The 26,541-nt window shown below is 44.1% G+C and overlaps 1 protein-coding gene and 1 long non-coding RNA gene across 4 annotated transcripts in view; one reads left to right on the plus strand and one right to left on the minus strand.

The window, feature by feature from the left end:
* Positions 1-26,541, plus strand: part of LOC309866769 — a 226,260-nt gene that overhangs the window by 131,607 nt on the left and 68,112 nt on the right. The window lies entirely within an intron of this gene.
* Positions 9,270-26,452, minus strand: LOC309866757 (dehydrogenase/reductase SDR family member 2, mitochondrial-like). 2 transcript variants are annotated; one of them, XM_082734687.1, is made up of 9 exons: positions 26,378-26,452; positions 15,674-15,859; positions 13,942-14,119; positions 13,080-13,181; positions 11,813-11,883; positions 10,960-11,011; positions 10,278-10,412; positions 9,865-9,920; positions 9,270-9,542 (listed from the first exon to the last, which is right to left on the minus strand). In XM_082734687.1, exons 2-9 carry the CDS (start codon positions 15,820-15,822, stop codon positions 9,431-9,433), a joined length of 855 nt encoding a protein of 284 aa, XP_082590813.1. In that variant the 5' UTR covers positions 15,823-15,859; positions 26,378-26,452; the 3' UTR covers positions 9,270-9,430. The 2 variants fall into 2 exon arrangements, with proteins under 2 accessions (XP_082590813.1, XP_082590814.1); XM_082734688.1 differs by lacking the exon at positions 10,278-10,412.

Raw genomic sequence — 26,541 nt, forward strand, 5'->3', positions numbered from 1 at the left:
GAAAGGAGAGCCCTATGTGGGCCTCTATCTCAGGACCCTGAAATCATGACCTGACTCGAAGGCAGAGGCTTAACCCACTGAGCCATCCAGGCGCCCCTCCTTTTTTTTTTAAATGAGGAAATTTATGAAGATTAATCTTTTTTTTAATCAGTTTCAGAGGTAGAATTTAGTGATTCATCAGTTGCATACAATGCCCTGTGCTCATTACATCCAGTGCCCTCCTTAATGCCCATCACGCAATTATCCCTTCCCTACACCTACCTCATCTCCGCAACCCTCTGTTGTTTCTTAGAGTTCAGTGTCTCTTATGGTTTGCCTCCCTCTCAGTTTTCATCTTATTTTATTTTGAGGCCTAATCTTTTCTAAATATTAAGCATTGATTTTATCATACAAAAATCCTGTCTTTAAAAAAAATTGTCCTATAACATCACAGATAACTTTGAAAGACTAATCCTCAAATGGCAGCACATTAAAGTTAGAGTAGTAAAATCTGTTTTTAAAATTTGGTAACTTTGAATAAATAGCACTTTAAAAACAACTGGGTGAACTGTTTGAAAACTGGGCTGCTTAGATCCACTGGGGAATACTTCGTAGAAAAAGGCATCAGTAGAACTCTGGAAGGAGTTCTCTAAGCTTTCTCTCCCTCACAGCAGAATCCTTATGGAAGTCTTATGACTTTGTGTTCTGAGTAGAGGAAAGCCAGGGGTTTCTAAAAATGAAGAGTAGCTGGCTCAGAAATGCCTCAGGGAATGGCTATTGATGGTTATTGCCTGGACTAGAGATCTGGCCTTTTATCCTTAGGAATAAAAAAAGAAAGAAAGAAAGAAAAGAAAAAACAAAGGAGGAGGAGGATGAAAGTTAGCATTTCCTCTGATAAAGACCTAGTACTTGAAGAATAACAATCAGGGTCAGAACTGAGCCCTGGGAAAAGTGCATGTGCGCATGCACGCACACACACACTCTGGACTGGGCTGTGAGGAGTCACTACCTGGTCGCAGTCTGGTCACCTACACATGGTTGTGATCAGTACAAGTCACTTACCCTTAGTGTCCCCCGCACCATCCCAGCATCTTTCAGGGCAGGGAGTGAGCTAGACAGAGGAAAATTCCTGTGTGTAGAGTCCTAGCCCTAGAAGGATATTCCCACCAATATTCCCTAGGAGAAGAGATGCCCTTCCGGAGAAGCTGGGCCCTTAACCTGGGATGTGGGTCCCGATGACCTTCCTCTGATTTATCGAAGGAGAGCTTTGTGACAGCAGCAGTTTCCCTCTGTAGATTCTCAGATGCTATCTCCCATGGGCACAGTGCGTGTTAGGTTCAGTGCGTGTGTGTGCATCTAATCTCGGCTGGTCCACCTGAGAACCCCTGAGAGCCAACCCTAGTGCACCCTTGACCCCCCCTCACTCCACACCATGGTCCCATTTCAGCTCAACAAGATTAAAGAAACTATCACGAACCAAGAGAAACTTATAAACTGCAAGCACAGTATGCATTGGAGGGAAAGGAACTGCTCCCTGAAAGAGGAAGGTGATTCATAGAACAGCTACAGCAGAGGATAAAACACTTCAGTTCTCTTTAAAGAAGTTAGGGGTAAACAATATCTCTGGTATTGAAGAAGTGAGTATGTTCACAAACCAAGAACAGTGGTCCACTTTCACAAGGCTAAAGTGCAGGCATCCCCAGCAGCGAACACTTTCGCCCTCACAGGCCGCACTTGGAGAGAGGGTTAAAGAGAAACGAGTCTGGAAGTGAGGAGAACTTTAAAAAGAAGCAACAGAAGGCGAGTAAGAAGTTATGAGGGCCTAATCAGGACCATTACCATCACGACTCCTTTCACCAAGTAGTTACATGGAGGCTCCTGGAGTCATGTAATGCAGAGCTGATGTAGTCCAGACAAAATTAAGGAAGAAGCATAAGATATGCAGCCACAGATTTGAGAAATATTTGTGTAATATAATTGATGGAATTTGATGAAAGGATGAAGAACAGGAAGAGCCAGTGACTATACTCATTTCTAACAAAGGCAAGTATTTAAATGTGGTACTAGTGGCCATGATTGGAGCAAAATAAGAAACCCATAGCTGGGTGGATAAACGACAAGATTGGATTTGAGATGTTACTTCTGAGGGTGTCTGTGGCAAGTTGAGAGGAGACCTCCAGTTGGCAGTGGACTATATGAGTCTAGAAGTAAGACAAAGATAAAGATCCTGAAGCTTCCACCGTGAATTGTGTCACCCTGGGAGAAGTTGCCTCATGAAGATGATAAGAAGGTCGAGAGCATAACACTGGGAGCAAATCAGTTTAGAGAAAAGCACTGTTCTGGAAAATAAACTAAGGAGAAACAAAAAAGCAAGAACAACCACCATAAAAAGAAAAGAAAAGAAAAGAAAAGCATTGTCTCTTAAAGGTCAACGTAGGAGAATTTCAAGAAAAGAATCATAAATAGCAAAAAAAAAAAAAAAAAAAAAAAAGAATTATAAATAGCATCAAATTCAATAAATAGATCCAGGAAGGTAAAGATTGAAAAGGGTTCATTAGATTTTTTTTAATGTTTTTTAAAAGATTTTATTTATTTAGTTGAGAGAAACAGTGAGAGCAGAAGCAGGGGGAAGCGACAGGCAGAGGGAGAGGGAGGAGAAGGCTTCATGCTGAGTGGGGAGCTCGATGTGGGACTCGATCCCAGGACCCTGGGATCATGACCTGAGCCGAAAGCAGATGCTTAACCGACAGAACCGCCCAGGAGCCCGGGTTCATCAGATTTGCTTCCAGAAAGTCAGTCAATAGTGAATGGCAACAGCAGTTGCAGAGGAGTCCTGGGACCCAAGTCAGGTTGTGGTCCATGGAAAACTGAATGGGCAGTTATGGTATGAGGCAGGACCCCTTCTGTTCCAAGTGTCAGAAACCCAATTCAAACTCACTTAACAAGAAAGGGATCTATTATAGCATGTGGTTAATCTTAAAAATAAAACTGCCAGTTATCTGGCCAGCAAAATGGGTTAATTCAGGAAGAGCAGAGAATGGCAACTCAGTACATGCCAGCTACAGAAAAAACCACGGGCAAGTCTGGAGAACAAAAGAGAGGAACATTCTTTCATAGAGGAAAGGGGGGAGTTCGGAGAAGCTGTTATAAATTCGACTGTTTCCCTGTTGGCTCTGTGAGACGATAGCCAAGGCAGAATCATCTGCACCTGTGATCAGGCTGCAGCCCACACTAGGAAGGATTCCCTAAATCACGGTTTAAGGAAGGTGTGTGGGAAGGGCCCAAGGACTCTGGCTTCCTTCATTTCTCTGACTCTCAGGTGTCCCAATTTCATCCCCCTGTTGTGTTTCCCCACCTCCTTGCCTTTTATGCTAATTTTAGAACAGGGCAGAAAGTCTGGGTTTTGCAATTCTTCAAGAAGTTGGAGTAACTGAGCCTCAGCTATCCTGCCATGAGCAGGAGGGTCTCTGTTAACAGAGCTGCATATTGTCTCCTTTTTGCTTTCAGCTTGGTCAGCTCGGATCAAAGCTTGTCTTTCTAAAAGCAGCAAGAAACAGCTGAAGGGGTTCAGGGTATACCACCCCAAAAAGTGCATAATGATTATTTTGAATTAAATTTACATAAGAAACAGCTTGTACAAGAAGGGCACTCTGAGCGTCCTTTGTCTCTCTAAAAGCAGAAAAGAAATCTCCATGTGAAATGTACCCTCTCTGTGCCAGGAGGAAATGGAACATCCTTATCACCAGAGACAGAATTTGGAGCCAAGAAGTCTACCTAAACAAATCTTACTACTTCCTCTCTAATTTACCCTAAGCTCCAGCTTCCCTGTCTTGTTCATCCTCCACAAATTTATCCTTCCCTTGTCAAAACATAAAATAAAAGCTACCTGCTTTGGTCACTTCTTTGGGTCTCATATCTTTGGGGGCCCTGTATGTATGAAATTAAATTTGTTTTTCCCCTGTTAATCTTTTTTTTATAACCTGGGGTTTCTCAGCCAAAAACCTAGAAGGGTAGAGGGAAATTTATTTCTCCTTCTCTACACAATATTTTCTACCACTCTGGTCTGCAGTGCGGAAGAGTTTAACCAGTTTCATCACTATCACATAACAAGGAAAGACAGCTTCTCACTCAGCCAATTTCACATTTTGGAGTCTCTGCCCTTTTATATCTTGATTTGACTCAGAGGTCCTTCTTTCTGTCTTATTTTTAGAAACATGGAATAACTTGCAGTGCAATGAAATGCAGAATTTAATTGGGCTTTAAAATTTAAAACCTTTTTCAAGGCTACCAGATAATGATGAACTTTGTAAAGCGACTGACTTGTAATCGAGCATGTTAGAGGGGGCTAAGGGCTAGGAGGAAAATGAAGATGGGAAGAGGAATATGGTAGAGGGGTGCAGGTTTGAAAAGGGTGTCACTTACAAAATAACATCTGATCAAAGACCTGGAAATCATGCAGATATCTGGGAGAAGGGTATCCCAAGGACAGCCAACAGTAAGAGTTGTTCTAAGGCTAGATTAAGCCTGTTCTGCTCCCAGCACAGCAGAGAGAGCCATGTGGTTGAAGTGAGGTGAGCAAGGGGACATTGGCAGGATACACATAATGAACAATTTTACAAAATTTTACAATTTTACAAATAATGTTGCAGTCAACATTTCATAAATCATTTCTCTAGTCTAGATTCCTGTAAGTGGAAAGAAATCCTGGATTAAATGAAGTTCTTGATTCATCATACCAAAATTGATTTCCCAGAAAGTCATAGAGATTCCATATCCACCCAAAATGTATGAATGTACTCATCTCATCCCTCATCACCATTAAGTATGGCCCTTTAAAAATCTTTGTCAGGGGCACCTGGGTGGCTCAGTGGGTTAAAGCCTCTGCTTTTGGCTCAGGTCATGATCCCAGAGTCCTAGGATCGAGCCCGCATCGGGCTCTGTGCTCAGTGGGGAGCCTGCTTCCCCTTCTCTCTCTGCCTGCCTCTCTGCCTACTTGTCATCTCTGTCTGTCAAATAAATAAATAAAATCTTAAAAAAAATAAATAAAAATCTTTGTCAATCTGATGAGCATCATGGTAATGCAGTGTTGGTCTTATTTAGAGTTCCTTAACTACTAATCAAGTTGAATTTTATCATATGTTTGTTGGCCAGTAAGATTTCCTCCTTATTCACTGTTTTTCATCAATTTTGCCCACTTACCTACTTAAAAACTATTTTTCTCATTCATTTGCACACTCTCTTTGTTAAGCTTATTGTCTTCAATCCAGCTGCCATAGCAAAGCACCATTGACTGCGTGACTTACAAACAACAGACATTTTCTTCTCACATTTTTGGAGGTTGCAATTCTGAGACCAGGGTGCCAGCATGGTCAGGTTCTGGTGAAAACCCTCTTTGGAGTTCCACACTGCTGACTTCTCACTGTGCCCTCATAGGGTGGAAAAAGAACAGACCAGCTTGCCAGCTTTCTTCTTAGAGGGCACTCATCCCATCATGGGGGCACCACTCTTAGGAGCTAATTACCTCCAAAAGCCTCCACCTCCAAGTACTACCGCAGCTTGGGGATTAGATTTCAACATGATTTTTTGGGAAAGGTGACCATTCAGTCCTTAACACTTATGAAATGTCATGTGTCAGTTTTGCCACATCCCCCCAAATAATATGAAGGCAACTCAGGACCATGAGAATTCTGTCCTCACTACTCCACCCCCAGAGCAGGAGCCTGCACGCTAGTACTGTGATGTGCAGGAACTCAGACCCGTAGAACAGGAGTTAGAGGGGCTCCTGGGTGGCTCAGTCTGTGAAGCATCTGCCTTTGGCTCAGATCATGATCTGGGGATCGAGCCCCACGTTGGGTTCCCTGCTTGGCAGGAAGCCTGCTTCTCCCTCTCCCTCTCCCTCTGCCTGCGGCTCCCCTTGCTTGTGCTTGCTCTCTCTCTCTCTCTCTCTCTCTCTCTGTGTCAAATGAATAAATAAAATCTTTTAAAAAAAATAACAGTAGTTAGACTTCACATCTTGTCTCTCCCTTCTGAGGTCAAGAAGACATCAGTCTCCTTCCTCCGACGGCACTTGCTGCCACCCAGTTCCTGCCTACTCCAACTTCCACTCTGTTTGCTGTTCAGCTCATTAGTCCCTATCTTATGGCAGTCTTCCTCATTAAAATGTGGATTTTCTTTTTCCACCCTGAGGGTCTTGTTTCTATGGTGATACAAGAGCAAGTCTGTGCAGAGGTATTGCAACTGGAAGCTTTCACTCACTTTGAGAGGTAGTTAAAACTGATTGAGATAGAGGGTCAGTGGAGACCCTGCAAATGCCTGGCAGAGATCAAAACTTGGCAGCAAAGGCAGGAGGGATGACCTCATGGAGACATGAAATTTTTCACACCCGTCTAACATTAATTTTTAGGTATTCTATGATGTTTTTCACATATCACCTTCGACATTAGACAAGTTTTTAAACAACTCACACAACTTTTTAAAACAACTTTGTCAAACAAAGAGGGTAGTATATGGCAACCACAGGATGATAAAGGATTCCTGGAGCTTTCTCTTTATGAATGAAAGAGGATTTAAACAATTTTTCATGTGAAAGGTAAACGAATAATAGAAAGAGGAAAGTTCAGTAGCACAACTTATAAAAATGGTTCTACAGCAAAGTCTAATCCTCTCCTTTTTGTTTACTCCTGCATACAATGAAACAGTTTTAAAGAGTAATTTTCAAAAAAAAAAATAACACAATGATTCTCATACAAATAAAAAAGGAACGCGTGTCAAATCTGATCTGACTCCTTAATTAATGGGAGAACTAATAACATGTTAAGACTAATTCAGAGAACATTCGAGAAGCTAGGTTTTGATAGGAAATGTTAGACTAAGATTTGGCAGTTAGACAAAACTGCTTAACTTCCAATGAGACAATAAACCATAACCTTTGGGATTGTCTGTTCTAATAGACAGGATTATTTGCATCTCTAACAGACAAAAACCCTACACATTAACCTTTGCTCAGAGATGACAGAAAGTCAAGCCCTACAGTGCACTGAAAATATTCTGCCAGCTGTTCTGTCCATTTCCAAGTTTTTTTTTTTTTTAAGATTTTATTTATTTATTTGAGAGAGAAAGAATGAGATAGAGAGAGAGCATGAGAGGATAGTCAGAGGGAGAAGCAAACTTCCTGCTAAGCAGGGAGTCCAATGCAAGACTCAGTCCTGAGACTCCAGGACCATGACCCAAGCCGAAGGCAGTCGCTCAACCAACTGAGTCACCCAGGTGACCCTATTTCCAAGTTTCAAATGATTTTTCTGACATGGAGTGAAAACAGCTTTTTAAGGGAAGAGGTAGTACAGGTGGCTCTGGAAAGAAGGAAGCCAAGAGGGCAGCAAAAAGTTCTGGGAGCCCACAAACTCTTCCTCCTGATTCAGGAAGTAGAGTGACTGCCAGCAGCTCTCCACATCAAGAGTGAGCTAGGACTTACTGACCTGGCACCACTTGGCCTCCCCACCTGCCCTCCCAAAGGGGAGAGTGAATATAGGCACTAAAAAGGAGAAGCCATCCTTCCTCTCCCCAGACAGTGGAGGGAAATAATTGCGTAGAACACCTACTCCAGGCAAGGAGCCCATAGCCCCCGGCAGAGTCCCAAACAAAATAACATGAAAAGAACCTGTCATGGGTGCAGAAGTGTTTTGAGATCTGTAGAGCTAGATGTGGTAGATCGAGGGCTCTGGCTTAAATTTGGCATTGGAGGTACTAAAGAGACACATGAAGCAGTAACTGACAGCTCAAAGACCCCAAGAGCGTGGGAAAAGAAGCCCAGTTAGAGCAGAGGTGGGAGCTCTCTTAGGTTAGGGTGGGATGGGGGAGGACACCCTTCACGGAGTGGAGGGAGGGAGGAAAGGAGAGAACTTCTCACAGATAAGTTCATAAGGCAGTAAGAAGAATGAGAAGTTGGAGTTCCCAGATAATTGTTTCTGCCTCCACTCTTAAGGTGGAGGGTGGGATGGGACAGAAGAGGACTTAACAGGATTGATGTTATGGACCAATCTGTGTTCCCTCCTCCAAATTTCTATGGTGAAGTCCTAACCCTAGCACCTCAGGGTAAAGACAATTTGGAGATAGGGTCTTTAAAAGATAATTAAGGTTTGGGACGCCTGGGTGGCTCAGTTGGTTAAGCGGCTGCCTTCCGCTCAGGTCATGATCCCAGCGTCCTGGGATCAAGTCCCACATCGGGCTCCTTGCTCGGCGGGGAGCCTGCTTCTCCCTCTGCCTCTGCCTACCACTCTATCTGCCTGTGCTCCTGCTCTCTCTCTCTCTAACAAATAAATAAATAAAATATTTTTTAAAAAGATAATTAAGGTTAAATGAGGTCTTATATGACTTGTGTCTTTATAAGGCAAGATTAGGACACAGACACACACTGAGGAAAGACTATGTGAAAACAGAGAGAGAAGGCAGCCATCTGCAAGGCAAGGAGAGGGGCCTCAGAAGAAATCAACCCAGCTGACACTTTGATCTCAGACCTCTAACTTGCAGAGCTGGAGGGGGAAAAAAATGTCTGTTGTTTCAAAACACATTGAAAGGAAAGAGAGATGTTCCCAAGTGAGACCATGTAGGAAAATTGCCAGGTGATATTAAAAGGCAAAATTATATTGGAAGGTGGGTCATCAGAGAAAGAGAAATAATGTCCAGTCCAGAAATGAACACGTTTCATCTGTTTGTGGGGCTCCCTAAAATGGTCTCTAGTAGATGGATGAGCTTCAGTCTGAAACATGAGCATAAGAATCACTGAGCCAGAATGGAAGATGGCAGTGAACTCATTCAATAAATATTTATTGAGCATCTTTTATATGCAAAGTGTTCATGGCTATGAACACGACAGACAAGGTGCCTGGTCTTATGAAACCTACATTTGAATGAATAAATTATATAATAAATAAGCAAACAAGTAAGAATAATAAGGTCAAAGAGTTAAAAATTCTGTGAAGAAAACAGAGCAGATAATGTCATAGGAAGTGACTGGGGTGGGAACAACATTGATTACACAAAAGGTGGTCAGCAAGAAGGTATCTCAGAAGTTCTATTTGATTTGAGACCTGAAAGATAAAAATAAACAAAAACAGGAGCAGATAGAAAGTATCCTGCTCAATTTCCAATTTCATTGGGAAGGGTGGAAGGAAGGGAAGAAGGGGTAAAGCCTTAGGGGTGATAAGGGAAGGGACTAATCTAGAGATGAGGCTTCCAGGTCAAGGGAAATGCTCATGTATCACTACCAAACAAGGATGATCCCAGACTGGGAGTTTCCAAACATGTTTATTTCCAAATGAGAAATTTCAAACATCTTGCCTTCCTTCTCATTTCCTGTATGATTCTGGACCCTAAGGCTCCCCACCTCCTTATTCTCCACCAAGCCCCCAGCTGCACACTAAGGACTATGGCCCCATTCTCTTAACAGTCGGCTTCACAGCTTAGGAGAGTAGCCAGCTACCACGATGTTCTCGCCAGTGATGTAGCTGGCATCTGGCGAGCACAGGAAGGCCACAATCCCTGCACACTCTTCGGGTTCCCCAAACCTGAAGGAAAGAGAGCCATACTGAAGTCACAGCCCCTGCAATGTTAACCTCCGACTTTAGGTTCTGCTGGACCAGGGTCCAGCGTTGACCCTAATGATCAGTACCTCAAGAAGAATTCTAGTCAAATCAGGTTCCAGGGAAGGTCATGGTGGGCTCAGCAGGACCATGCCCACCCTCCAGCCCTTAGTCCCAGGCTGTGCCATTCTCGACTCCAGCAAGAGAGAACAGCCAGCAGACTGGAAAGTCAGAGCTCTATCTCTTCTTGAAATTGAACTTTTCTTCAGAGTAATCACAGGCCATTAAAGCCACAAACCCCACCTACCGCTGCAATCCATAGATGTCATTCAAGTCAGGTAGCAAGTATGGCAATGATTTCTCCTGGGGAGAGATTTCCGAGTCAGTGATAGGCAGAAGGACTGTTGGTGGGGGTAAGGCAGGGGTGGTGGGAATGGCATTGTGGCAGATCGATACCTCTGTGGGAGGATGACCCTGTACAGGAGAGGGGAGTGGAGCAGAACTTTTCTTTCCTCCCTACTGAGAATAGACACTCCATTCTGCAGGGAAATGAGAGGCCACTGGTGCCAAAGGCTGCAGGGCAGAGTCTCTGATTGATAGGCCTGGACTGAAGTTGTAATCTAAGTATGCAGGTTTCTGTGGGCCCCAGGAGCTATACCAGGGAAGGGACCAGTGGGGACCATGGGGCAGGTGTTGGGGAGCAAACACTGTGATCCTCACCGCTTGGCTAAATTCAGTCTTGATTATTCCTGGCACCAAGCAGTTCACTCGGATGCCTTTTGGAGCCAGCTCTACAGCCAGAGACTTACAGAGACCCAACAGTGCTGTTTTGCTGGTGTTGTAGACTCCCAGCTTCTGAAAAGCAGAAGGAAGTAGACAGAGTGGATTGGAATGTCTACAGCTGGAGGGAATGTCACCTGAATGGCCGGAGCTGTGGTTCTGGGTCTCAGACTAAGTAGATACACTTGATTTTGGCCCAAACTAAAATCCCTTCTGCCACCTTTCCCCATCTAAAGTCATTTTCAAGGGGTGAAGTTTTGAGAGAGAGAGCCTTGCCCAGGCTTAGAGAAATGCCAGGGAGTCACTACCATATGTGTCCAAGCTTGAAATGGAGAAAGCCACACTGTGCTTTCCAACATTCAGCCAAGAAACTGGAATGAGGAAATCCCAGAACCCAGAACTTGCTTTACCATAAACTGTGCATACCCTGGGCAAATGGCTTAACATCCTTGGCTTTCAGAGATGTTATGGCAAAGTGAGATTATAGTCCCAAATCTGTAGCAATCAAGTTCATCTCAACTCCCGTCACTAGCCAGTTCGCCTACACCCAACTATAGGGCCTCACATGAAACAAGACACTGCTTCCCCTCACCGAGCCCCATCCAAAGGGTTTTATACTCACTGGTATTGGCATATAGGCCACCATAGATGAGACCAGAACCACAGAGCCTGTCCTGTAAAGAGATGAGATGGAATGAGATGACATATGTATCCACCTAAGAGTCCAGATGAGCCAGGAAGTTGTACTTTCACAGTAAGAGGAAGCCAGCTCAAGATTCAGGATAAGGTGAGAGACTATCTGGAACACTGGGGAGAAGCTAGCGGACATGTAGGTCAATGCTACCCAGTGACCATATCCAGGGAGGTATTCCTTGGGTGGGGGACCCAAGACTTATAGGCAGCACTTCCCAAGAGCAGAGCCCCAGTAATACTCCCAAGCCGCAGACTCCTGTGAGCTCAGTGTGCCACCAAGCAGTCCCAGCCTGGTCTGCTTCCAGGTAGCTCAGAACGCAGAAGAGCCAGGCTCTGCAGGTGACTTGAGGAGGAGCAAATGCCATAGTTCCTCTAACCAGAAGGGAAACTGGTGAGATGACTCACAGCGGAGGGCTGGAGTCAAAGGACCAGAGCTGGGGTTCCAGGTGACCTCCTTCTTAAACCTTCTTCCCTGGAGCTGCCACTACAGGAGCAAGGTTCCTGCATTCTCTCAGATCAAAAGAACAAGGACTCATGACAGGTCCTATGAGGACCTGAAAGGCAGGTTTCTCCTCCTTCCCAGCAATTTTTTTTTTCTTCAGAATTGTCTCATCCCGTAGGGAAGAAGGTAGGTTTGAGAATGGAGAACATGTCCCAAAGGACACACCTCCCACTTCTCCCGCCACCCTCCACTTCCTGGGCTCCTGCCCAAGTGCTTCATGTAGGGTAGAGGACACACATGCACGAAGACCCCAGGGCCCACCAGCCCCTCCCTGCCACACCCCCTGTTCTCCATGTGAGGCAGCAGCTGGCTCAGCAGCAGGGCCGGGGACTTCACATTCACGTCCAGGATCTGAAATCAGAGCAGAGAAGAGGGAGAGATGAGATCTGTCCAATGTCCATTCTCACTGGTCACTTGGAGACCCGTGGCCAGAGCAGGACCCAAGGCACTTCCCATAGCCTCAGAACTTGGGTCCTGATCTTTGACTGTGTACGATGGACAGGGTCCTTTAGGAGAAAGAATGTGAGGGCCTGTGTCGGATTCTCAGGTTCCTGTCCTGCCCAGATCATAGAGAACCACCAACAAGCTGTGGTTTGGGAGACCCTCCCGCACTGGTATCCACACCACCTCTCCCCAGTCAACATAGCCCTCCAGAGAGGAGGCCTGAGAAAAGAGAAGGGGGAAAGAAATCAGGATGATTTGTTTTTGGTGAGTGCCTTAAGGGAAGTGTGAAAGAGAGAGGGAATCCACACTGAGCACTCAGTCTGTCAGGAAATGTTCTGAACTGGTTTTGTTTTGTCTTGTTTTTAATTGGAAAAGTCTGAGGATGACTGAGGAGTGAGAAGGGGGAACTGAGAATTGGGTCCAGAAGACCAGGGAATGTGAGAAACAAACAGAGGTGGGGCGGGATCTACAAGGACAGACGGCAGGAGCTGGTCAGCTGAAGAAGACTCCGTGTAGAGGGAATGGCTCACCCTGCCCACGGACCTATCTCCGCCTACAGCGTAAGGGGAGGGGGTGGGTCAGGACTGCCAGTCCCTCTCAGGGGACCCCCAGGACAGAAGGGGCAGGAGGGCAAGGGCAACAGAAGCCCCTAGAATGCTTGGTGGATTCCAAATGGGATGCCAAGTCTGGATGGGGGTCCCTCCTCTCAGCTGTGTCTGTGGACAGGTGAGGGACCCTTGGGACAGACAGACTGAAGGGATCAGAGTGGGTGCCCATGAGTCCGGACCGTAACAGCCTCAGAACCCTTCACCATAGACCAAAAATCTCTTCTGGCGTCTCAGGACTTTGTAGTAGTGGCCAGGACAAGGAGAGTCAACTTGGAGAGTCCTAAGAGAGGGGGGCCTGCTGGTGCCTGGCATACGGGGACCATGGTAGTGCCTATTAGCTTCCTGATAGGTGGTTTGACCCAGGTGACCTCATCCCCCACCCATCAAAGTCAGTAGTGACAGGAGTATGAGAGACCTTTGGTACTATGTGTGTGTGTGCAAATATGGTAGACAGAGAACCACGCAGGCTGTGTAAGATCCTACCCCAGTCCTCACCTTGTCCCACACCTGTTCACTGGCCCCCAGAGTGCTCCCCACCAAAGGGTTGACCCCTGCCACGCATACCAGGAAGTCGACACCCCCACAATGCTCCAGGGCCTGTGGAGGAAATGACAGGATAGGGGTTGAAGGAATGGAATAAAAGGTTCCCAGAAGCCTCTCCTTCCCTAGCCAGACTAATGACCTAGAACAAAGTGAGTAACCCCTTCCTGCCTGGGGCGATCCTGGGGACCTTGGAGATCAGAAGTTGAGTGAGATAATTGTTTCTCACCTTCCTGGAAGCATCTAATTTCTGCCCCACAAGATACTTACTTGGTAGCTCGTTCCCCAGTCCAGATCTTCACTCATGGGGTTGCTGCTTCTACATTGCCCTTTCTCTCACCTCTGCCTCACAGCTCACTCCTTCCAGGACTGGTCTTAACCACATGAACTGGTCTTAACCCAGACTGTGACTCTAGTGGGCTCCCCAACCCAACACCTGGGGTGCACTAGCACTGTGCTGCTCAAACTCTAACAGGTACACTCACCTGGAGTCTGGTTAAATGCGATTTAAATTCAGCAGCTCTGGGGAGATCTGAAATTCTGGGTCCCCAGCAAGCTCCCAGGACACGCCTCACTGAGGGGTCATCAGACTACCCTTTGACAACAAGTCTCTAGTCTAGGCCATGTGAGTTCCTTCCTTACCTGGAACATCCCTTGTCAGCCACACTGACACAACACTGGTTTCCATTTGTTTTATCCCTTGAGCAGGACCCTATCCTGGTCACATATGCCTAGACACCAATGCTAGAGACCTCCAGCCCCTCCCACCAGGACTAAGCCTGTCTGTCCCCAACTGCCTTCCAACCCTGGCACTCACGGTGGCCACCAGCCGCTCCCGGTCCTCAGCCTTCCCAACGTGGCACACAGTGCCCGTCACACTCAGCCCCTCCCCCTGTAGCATGGCCACTGCTCGGTCCACGTTCTGCTGCTTCCGGCTGCTGATGACCACATGGGCCCCGTCCTGGGCCAGGCGCCGTGCGATGGCGAAGCCGATCCTGTGGGCAGAGATGGCTGTGGTGGCTTTATTCCCTTCCCATTCTCCCCCTAATAGCCTGATCATGAGACACAAATTGAGTTCCACAGTATGACCCAAGAGCTGCTCCAAATCCTTCCGAGCAGGGAGGAAGAACAATTGAATATGACTATATACATCAGGCCTTCACCAAGGCTACCTCATTTAAGTCTTACCATGTATAACAATCATATTTTAGAGGGGAGAAAATTTTCACGTTAATTTTGTTAAAGGAAGGTTTTATTTATTAAGTCTTTTTTTTTCTTTTTTTTTTAATTTTATTTATTTATTTGACAGAATGAGAGCACACAAGCAGGGCAGACAGTGGGGAGAGTGAGGGAGAAGTAGACTCCCTGCCAAGCAGGGAGCCCAAAGTGGGGCTCAATTCAAGGACCCTGGGATCATGACCTGAGCTGAAGGCAGATGCCTAACCATCTAAGCCACCCAGGCACCCCAAAAGGAAGGTTTTAAAATGAACATTTGTAAATGTGCTGGGCACTCAGCCTCGATTATAGAGAACCCTCAGCTGCCCAACATTCTCTCCCTTAGGCCTCTCCTACCAGAGGCCTCTGGTTAGAAATTCCTTTCTCTAAGCCTAATAGTTTCTTCTGCTCTGCAGTGGAAAAACTTCCCTGCTGAAAAAGATGTTCTGTCCCCTCTGCATCTCCTTACTTTAAGAGGTCTGAAGCTGCTCTGGGCGGGGCTGGCTGAGCCCTGGTAATGAAAGGGCAGAAGGCATATTTCTCCTGTCCCCTGGAAACTCTCTGGGCAGCTTGGCATTTTGGAGGTATTCATTTGTCATGAAGGCTGGGCACGGGGAGCCCACACAAAGATTTAAAACACCATGTGGGTCTGGGAAACCTGGAATGATTAAGCATTTCTAAAATGGAATGGTCCAAATTAGTGATGGTCAAGACCATGAACAGTCAAAAGGAAGATGGTGGTCCAGAAGCACTCAACACCAGAAGCCTCCTTTTCTCCTGTCTGCAATAGCAATTAGAGGAGGAGCAGAACTGGAGGGACACTGAAAGAAACATGGCAGAAGGGGAGGTTCATCTATAAAAGGTCTCTGAGTTGGTCTTGAGATGTTGTCCTGCCCATTGCCTTAGTGCCGGTAGGCATTATGCAGCCAGTGAAACCCCGAGTCTGAGAGGCAAGTAGGTCTTGGGCTTCTCCCTGATAGACCAGGACCCTAAAAGACCACAGTGATATGCCTAGGAAGGATAGGGAAAGAGGGGTGTCCTGATGATAACAAGTTAAATGTCTTCTGGTTACCCAGCAAGTACGTGACAGAGATTAGATTCCAACACTACTCTGATTGACTCAGAATCAGCTGGTTTTCCAACTACATCATTCTTAGAAATCAGAAACCAGATGTTTTAGGGAGAGTTGCTAAGATTTAGAGTTTGTTGTAAATGCTGGAGCTGTGGGGGTGTCAGGCAGGGATGTCTGAGAAGGGCACTGATTGCTGAGCTCACTCTGGGATGGGGACACTAACATCTTGTGATATTGCAATGAGGGATTCCCTTTTGCTTACCCCTTTGTGGACCCAGTGATCACAGCCACTTTCTCAGCCAGCGCACAGCTCCTGTCTGCACTATTGCTGCTCATTCTTGCTGACAGAGGCTTGGAGGAGTTACGAAGACCCCTAAAGGCCCACGACACAGCTCTGAGCATGGCAGTCATTGGCCTCCTTCTGTCTGGACCCACTCTGAGGAAGAACCTGGAAAGACAATCACAACAAGAAATATATCAGGATCTGTGTCTTCATTCATCCTTCAAACTTCCCAGGGAAGTACAGAGCTGCTTGTGCCTTTCCACTACCTGTCCACTGAAGGACCTCCTCATTGTAGTGAACCACACCACCACCACAGAGTGGGCAGCCATGGTGCTGGACTTCTGGTAGATGCCTGAGGAATTCTTGCCTGACACCCCAAACAAGGAATGTCACTGTACTCTTCTTAGAGTCACCTTTGCACTTCCCTCTCCACATCCATGCTTCCACAAAGATGTTGCTTTCAACTTTTTCTCAACTTTCCCCAGCCTTTTGCAACAACCTGGCCCAAGCTCTTGTCAGCTCCCTGATCTGCCACAACCTCCTCTTCTCTCAGCTCCTACTGAAGCCACAGCCTTAGCCCCCATATCAGAGATACCAAACTCGTCAGCATTTGACAGGCAAGTTGCTTCTCCTCATCACAAATGACTCTCATCCAACAGTAGATGAAAGTCCAACCATTCTCTTCTGGTTCCCAAACTTTCATGGGGTCTCCACACTCACCCCTCCTTCACACTTTTCTGGTCCACCTGCCCAAAGATCCCATGGCACCTTTGCCATTGCAACTGCATCAGCAACACCTCATTTCTTTTTTTATTTTTTTTAAGATTTTATTTATTTATTTGACAGAGAGAAATCACAAGTAGATGGAGAGGCAGGCAGAGAGAGAGAGGGAAGCAGGCTCTCTGCTGAGCAGAGAGCCCGACGCGGGACTCGATCCCAGGACTCTGAGATCATGACCCGAGCCGAAGGCAGCGGCTTAACCCACTGAGCCACCCAGGCGCCCCAGCAACACCTCATTTCTGCAACAACTCTTTCTCACTTCACATCTTTCATCTTCTGGGGAGATCAAGGAGCAATTGTCTTAGGTTGGCCCTGGAGATGGCTCTGGGAAACCATGTTAGGGAAGTGGAGGGAGAGAGATAGAAGGGAAGATTGTCCACAAGAGGTGCTTGACAAACCATTCTAGTTTTCCAGGACTGCGGGTTTTAGTACCGAAAGACCCAGATTCCATGGAACTGCTCAGTCCTAAGCAAACCAGGATATTTGGTTCATCTCATGAAAGTATATTTCCAACTCCTATCAGTCATTTGTTGAGGACATTTCCTGAGCAGCATTAGTTCCATCACATTTTCAACCTCCCCCACCTGTGCTCAGAAACATTTAGGAAGAGTCATAGCTGCTCATTGATGGGCATTGAGCTTTCATGGACAGAAAGATAAGTGCCCCGGGAACAGAAGCAAGACACAAATAGCATCTATTACATATGTCACATTTATTGATGATTGTGTCCTAAACATAGTGCTATGCACGCTACATTTTTTTTTCAGTTTAATAATCATGATAGCATTTGGAGTTAGTGGCAGTCACTATCCACATCTTGCAGAACCGTAAACTGAAACAAAGAGTTAAATTGTTCAAGTCTCTCACCAGAAAGTGAAATGCTCAGGTTCAAAAACAAGTCTACTGAATATAGTTTGTAATTTTAATATCTAAATTCTACTGCCTTCTCTGACTTCCTCAGGGAGGGGCTACTTGTTCTGAGCCCACAGAACTTATATATTTGTCTTGGCTACCCTCAAACTTTAAAAATAAACATATACTTACCATATGACCAACAATTGTACTCCTGGGCATTTATCCCAGAGAAATGAAAACATATGTCCACACAACATCATGCACATGAACATTTATAGAAACTTCATTTGTATTAGCCAAAGCTGGAAATGACTCAAAATTCCTTCAATGAATGGTTGAGCCAAGTGTGGTACATCTTCCCAGTGGTGTAAAATAAAATATATTTCATCTCCATCCTTGGTTCCTGGCACAGAGCTCCTAAAACCCTTGGGATTTTTTGAGTGATAGGGGTATCTTTTGTTATTCATAAGGAGCCCCTTTCCAATCACAAACTAAGTTCACGCTAGTAAGGTGACTTAAGGTGGGGATCCTAGGTAGCCCCAGGATGGGGCCGGTCACCAGAAAGACTGAGTGATGAGAAAGTTGGAACTAGCAGCTCCACCTACCCACCTCAGGAAGAGAGAGAGGGGCTGGAGGAGGAGCTCTATAAAAACTCTTGAATAATGAGATTCAGAGAGCTTCCAGAAAAAGGTATTGAACTATACATACGCACGCACGCACACACACATGCACTCACCTATACATTGCCCTATACATTAATTCCACATGGCTGTTCCTACGTTGTATCCTTTTTTATTTTAAATAACATCAAATTTTATTTTTAAAAAATTTTATTTATTTTTATTTGAGAGAGGGAGTCAGAAAGAGAGTGAGAGGGGAGAAGGTAAGAGGGAGAAGCAGACTCCCCATGGAGCTGGGAGCCTGATGTGGGACTTGATCCTGGGACTCCGGGATCATGACCTAAGCCAAAGGCAGTTGTTTAACCAACTGAGCCACCCCAGTGCCCTCTAAGTTGTACCCTTTATAATAAACCAGTCAATTGAAGTAAACAAAGTGTTCTCCTGAGCTCTGCAGGTCATATTAGCAAATCATCAAACCTAAGAAAGAGGTTGTGGGGATTCCCAATTTATAGCTGGTTGATCAGAAACATGGGTGGCTTGGGACTTGTAATTGGTGTCTGGACTAGGATAGTCATATGGGACCCAACCCTTAAACCTCTGGCATCTGAGGCTCACTAGTTAATGTCAGAATTGAATTACATTATTGGGCACTCAGCTGGTGCTGAAGAATTTGTTGGTGTTCGAAAACACTTTAAAGCAATAAAAAGAAACAAACTACTGATATGTGCAACGATTTGGATGGAGCTCAAGGAAATTATGCTGAGTGAAAAAGGCAATTCCCTTAATGATTCCACTAATATGGCATTCTCAAAAGGACAACATTATACATATGGAGAAGAGATTTGTTATTGCCAGGGGTTAGGGAAGGAGTTGGGGGAGGCAGATGGGTTTGGCTCTAAAGAGGTAGCACAAGGGATCTTTGTGGTGATGAAATAGTTCTGTATCCCAGCTGTGCTGGTGGTTTCACAAATCTGCATATGTGATAACAGTCCAGCATCACCTACACAAATGATTGCACATGAAACTGGTGAAATCTGAGTAAGGCCTGTGGATTGTATCTGTGTCAGTTTCCCGGTTTGAATACTGAACTATCATTTAGAAGATGGATAGGAAATAGGAAATTTTGGATGGAGGGTATGCAGGACCTCTCCGTAGTGTTTTTGCAACTTTCTTTGAACTTAAAGCTGTTTCAACCCAAAAACTTTTAAAGAAATTCACTTGGCTTTGACTCATAGAAAAACTGTACTAAGGTCTACAGAAGAATAAAATACAAATTCATCAACTGGGGCTATTTTTATATTTCTAGAATCGCTATAAAGAAACTGTTTGTTAAAGTAGACATCCACTCTGTAATATGTACTCTTGCCTCTTATTAAGGGAGACATATCGTGCTCGCTTCAGCAGCACGTATACAAGGGAGGCACGTCTTTCATCATTAGCCATTACAAGTGGGCAGTGTGAAGGAATAAGGATCAAGCTCGGCTGATGAGACAGAGCACAGCACAAATAAAAGCCTGGTCTCTAGGAGATGAAGTGAGACAGAGTGAGCACCCTGGGCAGAAGAGGTGAGGAAACTCCTGTAAAAGGAAGAGGGTGTGGGAGCTTGAAGCTACTAGTCTCCTCATCTTGGTAGTTAGGGCTGAGAAAGCTCCAGGCACAGAGTCTAGTCAGAGTTGGCCTGAGGTGGGATAGAGAGGTGGCCAACAGCGACAGAGCCAAGGGCCTGGATAAGGTGAGATGCTGAGGTAAGGCCATGGGATTTTGTGCTTTCTCTAATGGACCAAAAAAAAAAAAAAAAAAGATCCTGGAGGTTTTTAGAAATTGATAATTTTTTTTAAAGATTTTATTTGTTTATTTATTTATTTATCAGAGAGAAAGAGAGAGAGCACAAACAGGCAGAGTGGCTGGCAAAGGCAGAGAGAGAAGTGGGCTCCCCACTGAAAAGGAGCCCAATGAGGGACTCAATCCCAGGACCCTGGATCATGACCTGGGCTGAAGGCAGCGCTTAACTGACTGAGGCACCCAGGTGTCCCAGAAGTTGATAATTTTTATATCAATGATGATCATGACACTCAAGGAGGCATACATGCTGAAATAGCCAATACTTGTTTCTCTAGTGTTCATTTTTTGTGTGTGTCTTAATTCCTGTTCCATTTCCTGAGTGGTCTATCCTGGTCTTTCTACGTAAGCCCCCACACAAGTAGAGGAGTAATAGAGATAGCTAACCTAACCCTTCTTAGGGAAAACATCATAGGACTCTGAGACTAGAGAAGTTCACTTCTATATTCAACATAAAAGCTAGAAGCAACCAGGCACTTGCTACTTAAATCTCTGGGTTTTGAAACAAGTTAAATTTTGATCTCAAGTAGTATTATGGACTGAATTATGTTTCCCTCCAGGCCCCACATTTGTATATTGAGGCCTTAACTTCCATTACCTCACAGTGTGACTTGGGAGGGGAGATGGGGCCTTTAATGAGGTGATTAAGTTAAAATGGGGCCACTAGGGTAGGCCTTAGTCCAGTCTGACCACTGTCCCTATAAGAAGAGGACATTTGGACACACAAAGGGATGTGTGCACACAAGGAAAAGGCCATGTGAGGACACAGTGAGAAGGCAGCCATCCGCAAGCCAAAGAGAGAGACCTCAGGAGAAATAAAATCTGCCAACACCTTGATCTTGGACTTCCAGCCTCCAGAATTGTGAGAAATAAATTTCTGTTGCTTAAGCCCCCCATCTATGGCATTTTTGTTATGGCAGCCCTAGTAGACTGATACCAGAAGAAACCTCAATAATATTCCTTGACACGTTATGTTATTACCCATTAGTCTCCCTCAACCCTTCTTTTAACAAAAAAGGCACACTACAGCTTTCTGACAGGCAAAAAAAAAAAAAAAAAATCCCAGGAGATAGAGAATAGAAAGGCAGGGCACCTGGGTGGCTCACCTGGTTAAGCACATGACCCTTAGTTCAGGTCTTGATCTCAGGGTCATTAGTTCGGGCCCCATGTTGGAGCCCTACTTAAAAAGAAGAGGAGGGGGGCGCCTGGGTGGCTCAGTGGGTTAAGCCGCTGCCTTCGGCTCAGGTCATGATCTCAGGGTCCTGGGATCGAGTCCTGCAACGGGCTCTCTGCTCAGCAGGGAGCCTGCTTCCCTCTCTCTCTCTCTCTCTCTCTCTGCCTGCCTCTCCATCTACTTATGATTTCTCTCTGTCAAATAAATAAATAAAATCTTTAAAAAAAAAGGGGGGGGAGGAGGAGGAGGAAGGAGGAGAGAGGAGGAGGAAGAGGAAGGGGAGGAGGAGAAAAAAAAGAAGTAGGAAGGCAAATATGAGCCTCAGACTCATGAATTTGAAGAGAGCAAATGTGTCTCTGGTGATGCAAGTGAGATGGGCTGGGCTTCCACAGGTTGGGGTGGGATCAGAAAGCCAAAGTTATATGGCAGAAGGCAGTAAAAAAAAAAACCCAGTCATCTTAATGTTTTTATACTCCATCCCTGATCTTCTGACACTGATCATGGAACAAAATATATGTCCCTATTTTTGGTCCAGAAAATGTGGTCACTATTGCTATATCTCCTCCTCCAAAAGAGAAAGGTGTTACCAGGAACAGCTGCCCTACATCCACAGGCATTCATGTGATATATTTCATATTTCCACTCTTGGACTATACTTAGTCTCCGGTTGATTTACCATCTTTGTTTTCAAATCATAGAACCCCAAAAAACCGTGGTAACACATAGAGACTTGTATGTTCTGAGAAATACGCATATATGTTTTATGCATGCTATGTATTTTACATATACATAAATACACAAATATGTGTTATATATGATATATCTTTGTGTGCTGTATGTTAGTGGATCTGGAATGATCCAGCTGGGATTTGCTGGGATTCTGCAAAAATCTTGACATCCACCTAAAACGTTTACATATAAAAACAGATTTATGAACAGAAACGTTTATTGTCTTATTTGTAACAGGTGAAAAAATAGATAAAATTTAGGTGCTGAATATGGCATGTTACTGATGGGATATATGCAACTGTTAAAAAATGGTGTTTATAAGTAGTTTGTAATAATATGGAAATGCTTCAGTTAAAATGCTAGCTGAAAAAATCATGACACAAACTTTTATGTACAGAATGACTGAAATTATATCAACATAAATGTCTACATAGAAAAATGCTTGAAAGTAAATAAGCTATAATGGAATAAAAGTGACGGATTAAATAGGTACTTTAGCCTTCCCCTTCACCACAAATCACTAGATGAAAAGATATTTTTAAGAACGAAAGAAAGAAAACAAATCCAAAGCAATAAGGTTAAAAAGCAAACTTTATGAAAATTATGAAGAACTCTTGAAAGTCAGGTTGGGTCACCTTGCAAGTGAAAATCACAGTCCAATTTGCCTTCAGGGGAGGACTTTAGTAAAAGGCAGGAGCAGCTGCAGGTGCTCTAAGCTCAAAGGCAACAGACAGAAGGAGAAACAGGGGCCTGAGCAATTGTTAGGAAAGAGGTGCTTGCATTGGGAGGAGCCAGGCCATTGCATCTCTTCTCCAAATCATTGTCATTTTACCAAGTACCTCTCTCTTTATTTAAAATTAACATATAAAGTATTATTTGTTTCAGGGGTACTGGTCTGTGATTCATCAGTCTTACATACTTCACAGAACTCACTGTAGCACACACCCTCCCCAATGTCCATCCCCCAGCCATTCCATACCTCCCACCCCCACCCTCCAGCAACCCTCAGTTTGTTTCCTGAGATTAAGAGTCTCTTATGGTTTGTCTCTCTCTCTGGTTTCGTCTTGTTTCATTTTTCCCTCCCTTCCCCTATGATCTTCAGTCTTGTTTCTCAAATTCCTCATATCATTAAGATCATATGATACTTGTCTTTTACTAATTGACTTATTTCGTGCCAAGCACCTCCTGAGAAAAAGCATCAACGCTGAGAAGGTAATCATAACAAGGCCGGAAGCAATTTGGATTAACCCAATAAAAGGAATGAATGTGTTTTGACCAGCACAAAAAAAGATTTTAGGAATAAGTCTAAATGTATGTGAATGTTCACAATAAATGAGCATGGGTTAAATTTACCTATTAAAAGATGGAGTTTCTCAAATTAAATCTTTTTAAAGCCCAGCTAAATACAGTTCATAAGAGACACAGCTAGAACAAAATGGCATAGGAAAATTGTCAGTAAAGGAATAGATAACGGCAGCCTGGGTTGCTCAGTTGGCTAAGCATCCAACTCTTGGTTTTGGCTCAGATCATGATCTCAGGGTTGTGAGATCCAGCCCACAAGGGGCTCTGTGCTCAGCGGGGGAGTCCGCTTGAGATTTTCTTCCTGCCTCCGCCCCACTCACAAATGCTCTGTCTCTAAAATAAATAAATAAATCTTAAAAAAAAAAAAAAAGGAATAGATGACATAGCAGGCAAATATTAAAAGGCAAACAAATATGACAATAGTATAATTAGACAAAATAGAATTTGAGACAAAAAGCATTAAAATGGGAAAAAAGACTTAAGATGGGAAGTGATTAATAATTGATTTTAATAAAATATGTGGGAAACAAAAATTATATTAGTCATTAACCTTTATGTACTTAACATGTAAGCTTGAAATTGGCAAATCCAGTTAGTTGGTAACTGTAACACATACCTTTCTAAAATCACATTTCAATAGACAAGGTGTAAGTAAGAAAATATAGAGAATTGTACATAATAATTAACAAGGAACTCTCAATAAATTCGGAAGAGCAGAAATCCTATGAGTCCCTTATATCCACTCACTCACATGCAATAAATACAGAAATTAATGTGAAAGTATAGACTCCCCCAAATATCATATACAAAGAAATTTAAGTCCCTTAAAAAATAACTTTTGGAAGAGGAAATCAAAGCAGAAAATCACTTTAGAAATGAACAACAGGGGGCACCTGGGTGGCTCAGTGGGTTAAGCCGCTGCCTTCGGCTCAAGTCATGATCTCAGGGTCCTGGGATCGAGTCCCGCAACGGGCTCTCTGCTAGGCGGGGAGCCTGCTTCCCTCTCTCTCTCTGCCTGCCTCTCCATTTACTTGTGATTTCTCTCTGTCAAATAAATAAATAAAATCTTAAAAAAAAAAAAGAAATGAGCAACAGTGCAAACACTTTGCAGAAGAACAAAACCCTACTGAATATGGCCAAAGCATTAGTTTTAGGATAAATTACAAATTTTCAGAAAAGAAATAATGGAAAATAATGGCACAAGCTTTCAACTCAAGAAGTTAGTAAAAGAAAATACCAATAAACTCAAAGTGGAAAGAATAAAAGATACATAAACACAAGCAAAAGAAATGAATAAACAAATACATAAAAGCAGAAATTATGAAACTGAAAACAACATCAACAAGAGAATGGAAAAGAAATACACCCAATTCTGAGGTACCTGGGTGGCTCAGTCATTAAGCATCTGCCCTCAGCTCAGGTTATGATCCCAGGGTCCTGGGATCGAGCCCCACATCGAGCCCCACATCAAGCCCCACATTGAGCCACATCAGGCTCCTTGCTTGGAGGGAAGACTGCTTCTCCCTCTCCCACTACCCCTGCTTGTGTTCCCTCTCTCACTGTCTCTCCCTCTCTCTGTGTCAAATACATAAATAAAATCTTTTTTTAAAAAAAGATACACCCCAAATTCTAAAAAAGTTTTACCTTTGGTGGTGGGACTGCGATTTTTTTTTCCCTAGAATTTTTACTCTTATTTACTTCCCAAATTTTCTATAGAAAGTATACATTGCTTTGATATTTAAAAGTCTACTATTTTAAAATACCCAGTTCCTTCTTGGAGAAATGGCTGCTTCTAGGGCTGGAACAGGAAAAACACAAGAGGAACCTGGGACATCAGATACTGCCAGAAAGTAAACAGTTGCAAAAAAAAAAAAAAAGAAGAAGAAGAAGAAAAGAAACAAAAGGAAAGAAAAAAAGAAAGGATGGAGGGGTGTCAAAGGGCAAAGGAGCCAAATTGAAAGAGTTTCCAGTGGCCAAAGTTGGAATAAATAATATAGTATTGAATTCTAATCTAACCTCTAAAATAAATATGTGTGTGTCCATACTGATACCAGAAAAATGACTAAGTCAATAACTAAATGATGAGGAGGAAATAAGCCTTCTTTCTAGAAGAACTCCAAATATTTTCTTTGCATGAGCTAGAGAGGAATCCCTCCTCCCGCACCCTGAGGGTAGGCTGGACTTGGAGCCTTGCTTCCAAAGAATTGAGTGTAGAGAAGGAGCAGTAGTAACTTTACTGTGGAGAAACCCAGCAGACGCTGCCCTAACCAAGTGATCAAGGTTCATATCACCATGTAAGTCACACACGGTCACAGATGCACTGATAATGATGAGATAACGAAGGGTACTTCACCTCAGGGTATTCTCCCAAGCCCAGTATCTCTGCCCAGTCGTGAGAACATTAGACCAACCCAAATTGAGGTGCATTCTACAATGTCTTGACCAATACTCCTCAAAACTGTTAAGGTCATGAAAAACAAGACTGAGGAAATGTCCCGGATAAGAGGGGACTAAGGAGACAGGTGGATTAAATGCAATATGGCATCCTGGATTGGATCTGGGCACAGAGAAAGGTAAGTGGAAAAATTGGAGAGCTAGGAATAAAGCAGGTAGTTTAGTGTGATATAGCACCAGTGTTCATTTCCTAGTTTGGATGAATGTGCCATTGTTTTACATAAAACGTTAAAATTAGAAGAAACCAAACGAAGAGTGTACAGGAGCTCTGTGTACTAGCTTTGCAACTTTTTGGCAAATCTAAAATTATTCCAAAATAAAAAGTTAATTTAAAAATTTTTTTACCAACTATACATACCTTAGAGAACTTTGAGAATCCTTTAAGAATTTGACATGATTATTAGGGCTGTGAATAGTAAAAATCTGCTACTAAAATTTTGTAACTTTAAGTTAACTGTACATTTAGAGATTTTAGGTGACTTGTAAGAAATTTGGGCTGTTCTTAAATTTTCTGAAATAATATACTCTGAATACGCTGTGGAAACCTCTAGAGACACTTCTAGGGCCCGGGATTCACAGGAGGGCTCAGATGGATCCCTCTCCTCCCCCCCACACCTAGCTCTGCAAGAGCCCTCTGGCATGCTCTTCGAGGATGGGGACAGTTAGCCCCATGGTGCCTCTGGCAGGGCTGATACTTACTACCAGCAGGGATTTGAACTGATATTTCTGGTACATAAGAAATAAGGAGGTTAGCACTTTCTCAGTTAAGGACCACTACACCCCCTAGCCTGGCCAATCTTAAGCCTTGCAGAGCAGGGACTGTACTGAGAAGAGGCTCTGGCCTCTAGTCCTTTTAGAGGACTCTGGCCTCTCCAGTCTCTGCAGCCCTTTGTCACTAGGGGTATGGGTGGAGGAAATAGACAAGCCTACCTGGGGCTGATGAACTCAGGTGCTTTCTTCTAATCCTTGAACAGAAGCCTGGCACTGTAGCAATCATGAAACTTCTGATCACCCTGAGTATTCTGCTATATAAGAGCTTCATCCCATTTCTTCTTGTCTTTCAGGACACTCCCCTTAAGCTCACCCTATTCCCT

This window comes from Mustela nivalis, assembly GCF_964662115.1.
Source record: "Mustela nivalis genome assembly, chromosome: 6".
NCBI lineage: Eukaryota > Metazoa > Chordata > Mammalia > Carnivora > Mustelidae > Mustela > Mustela nivalis.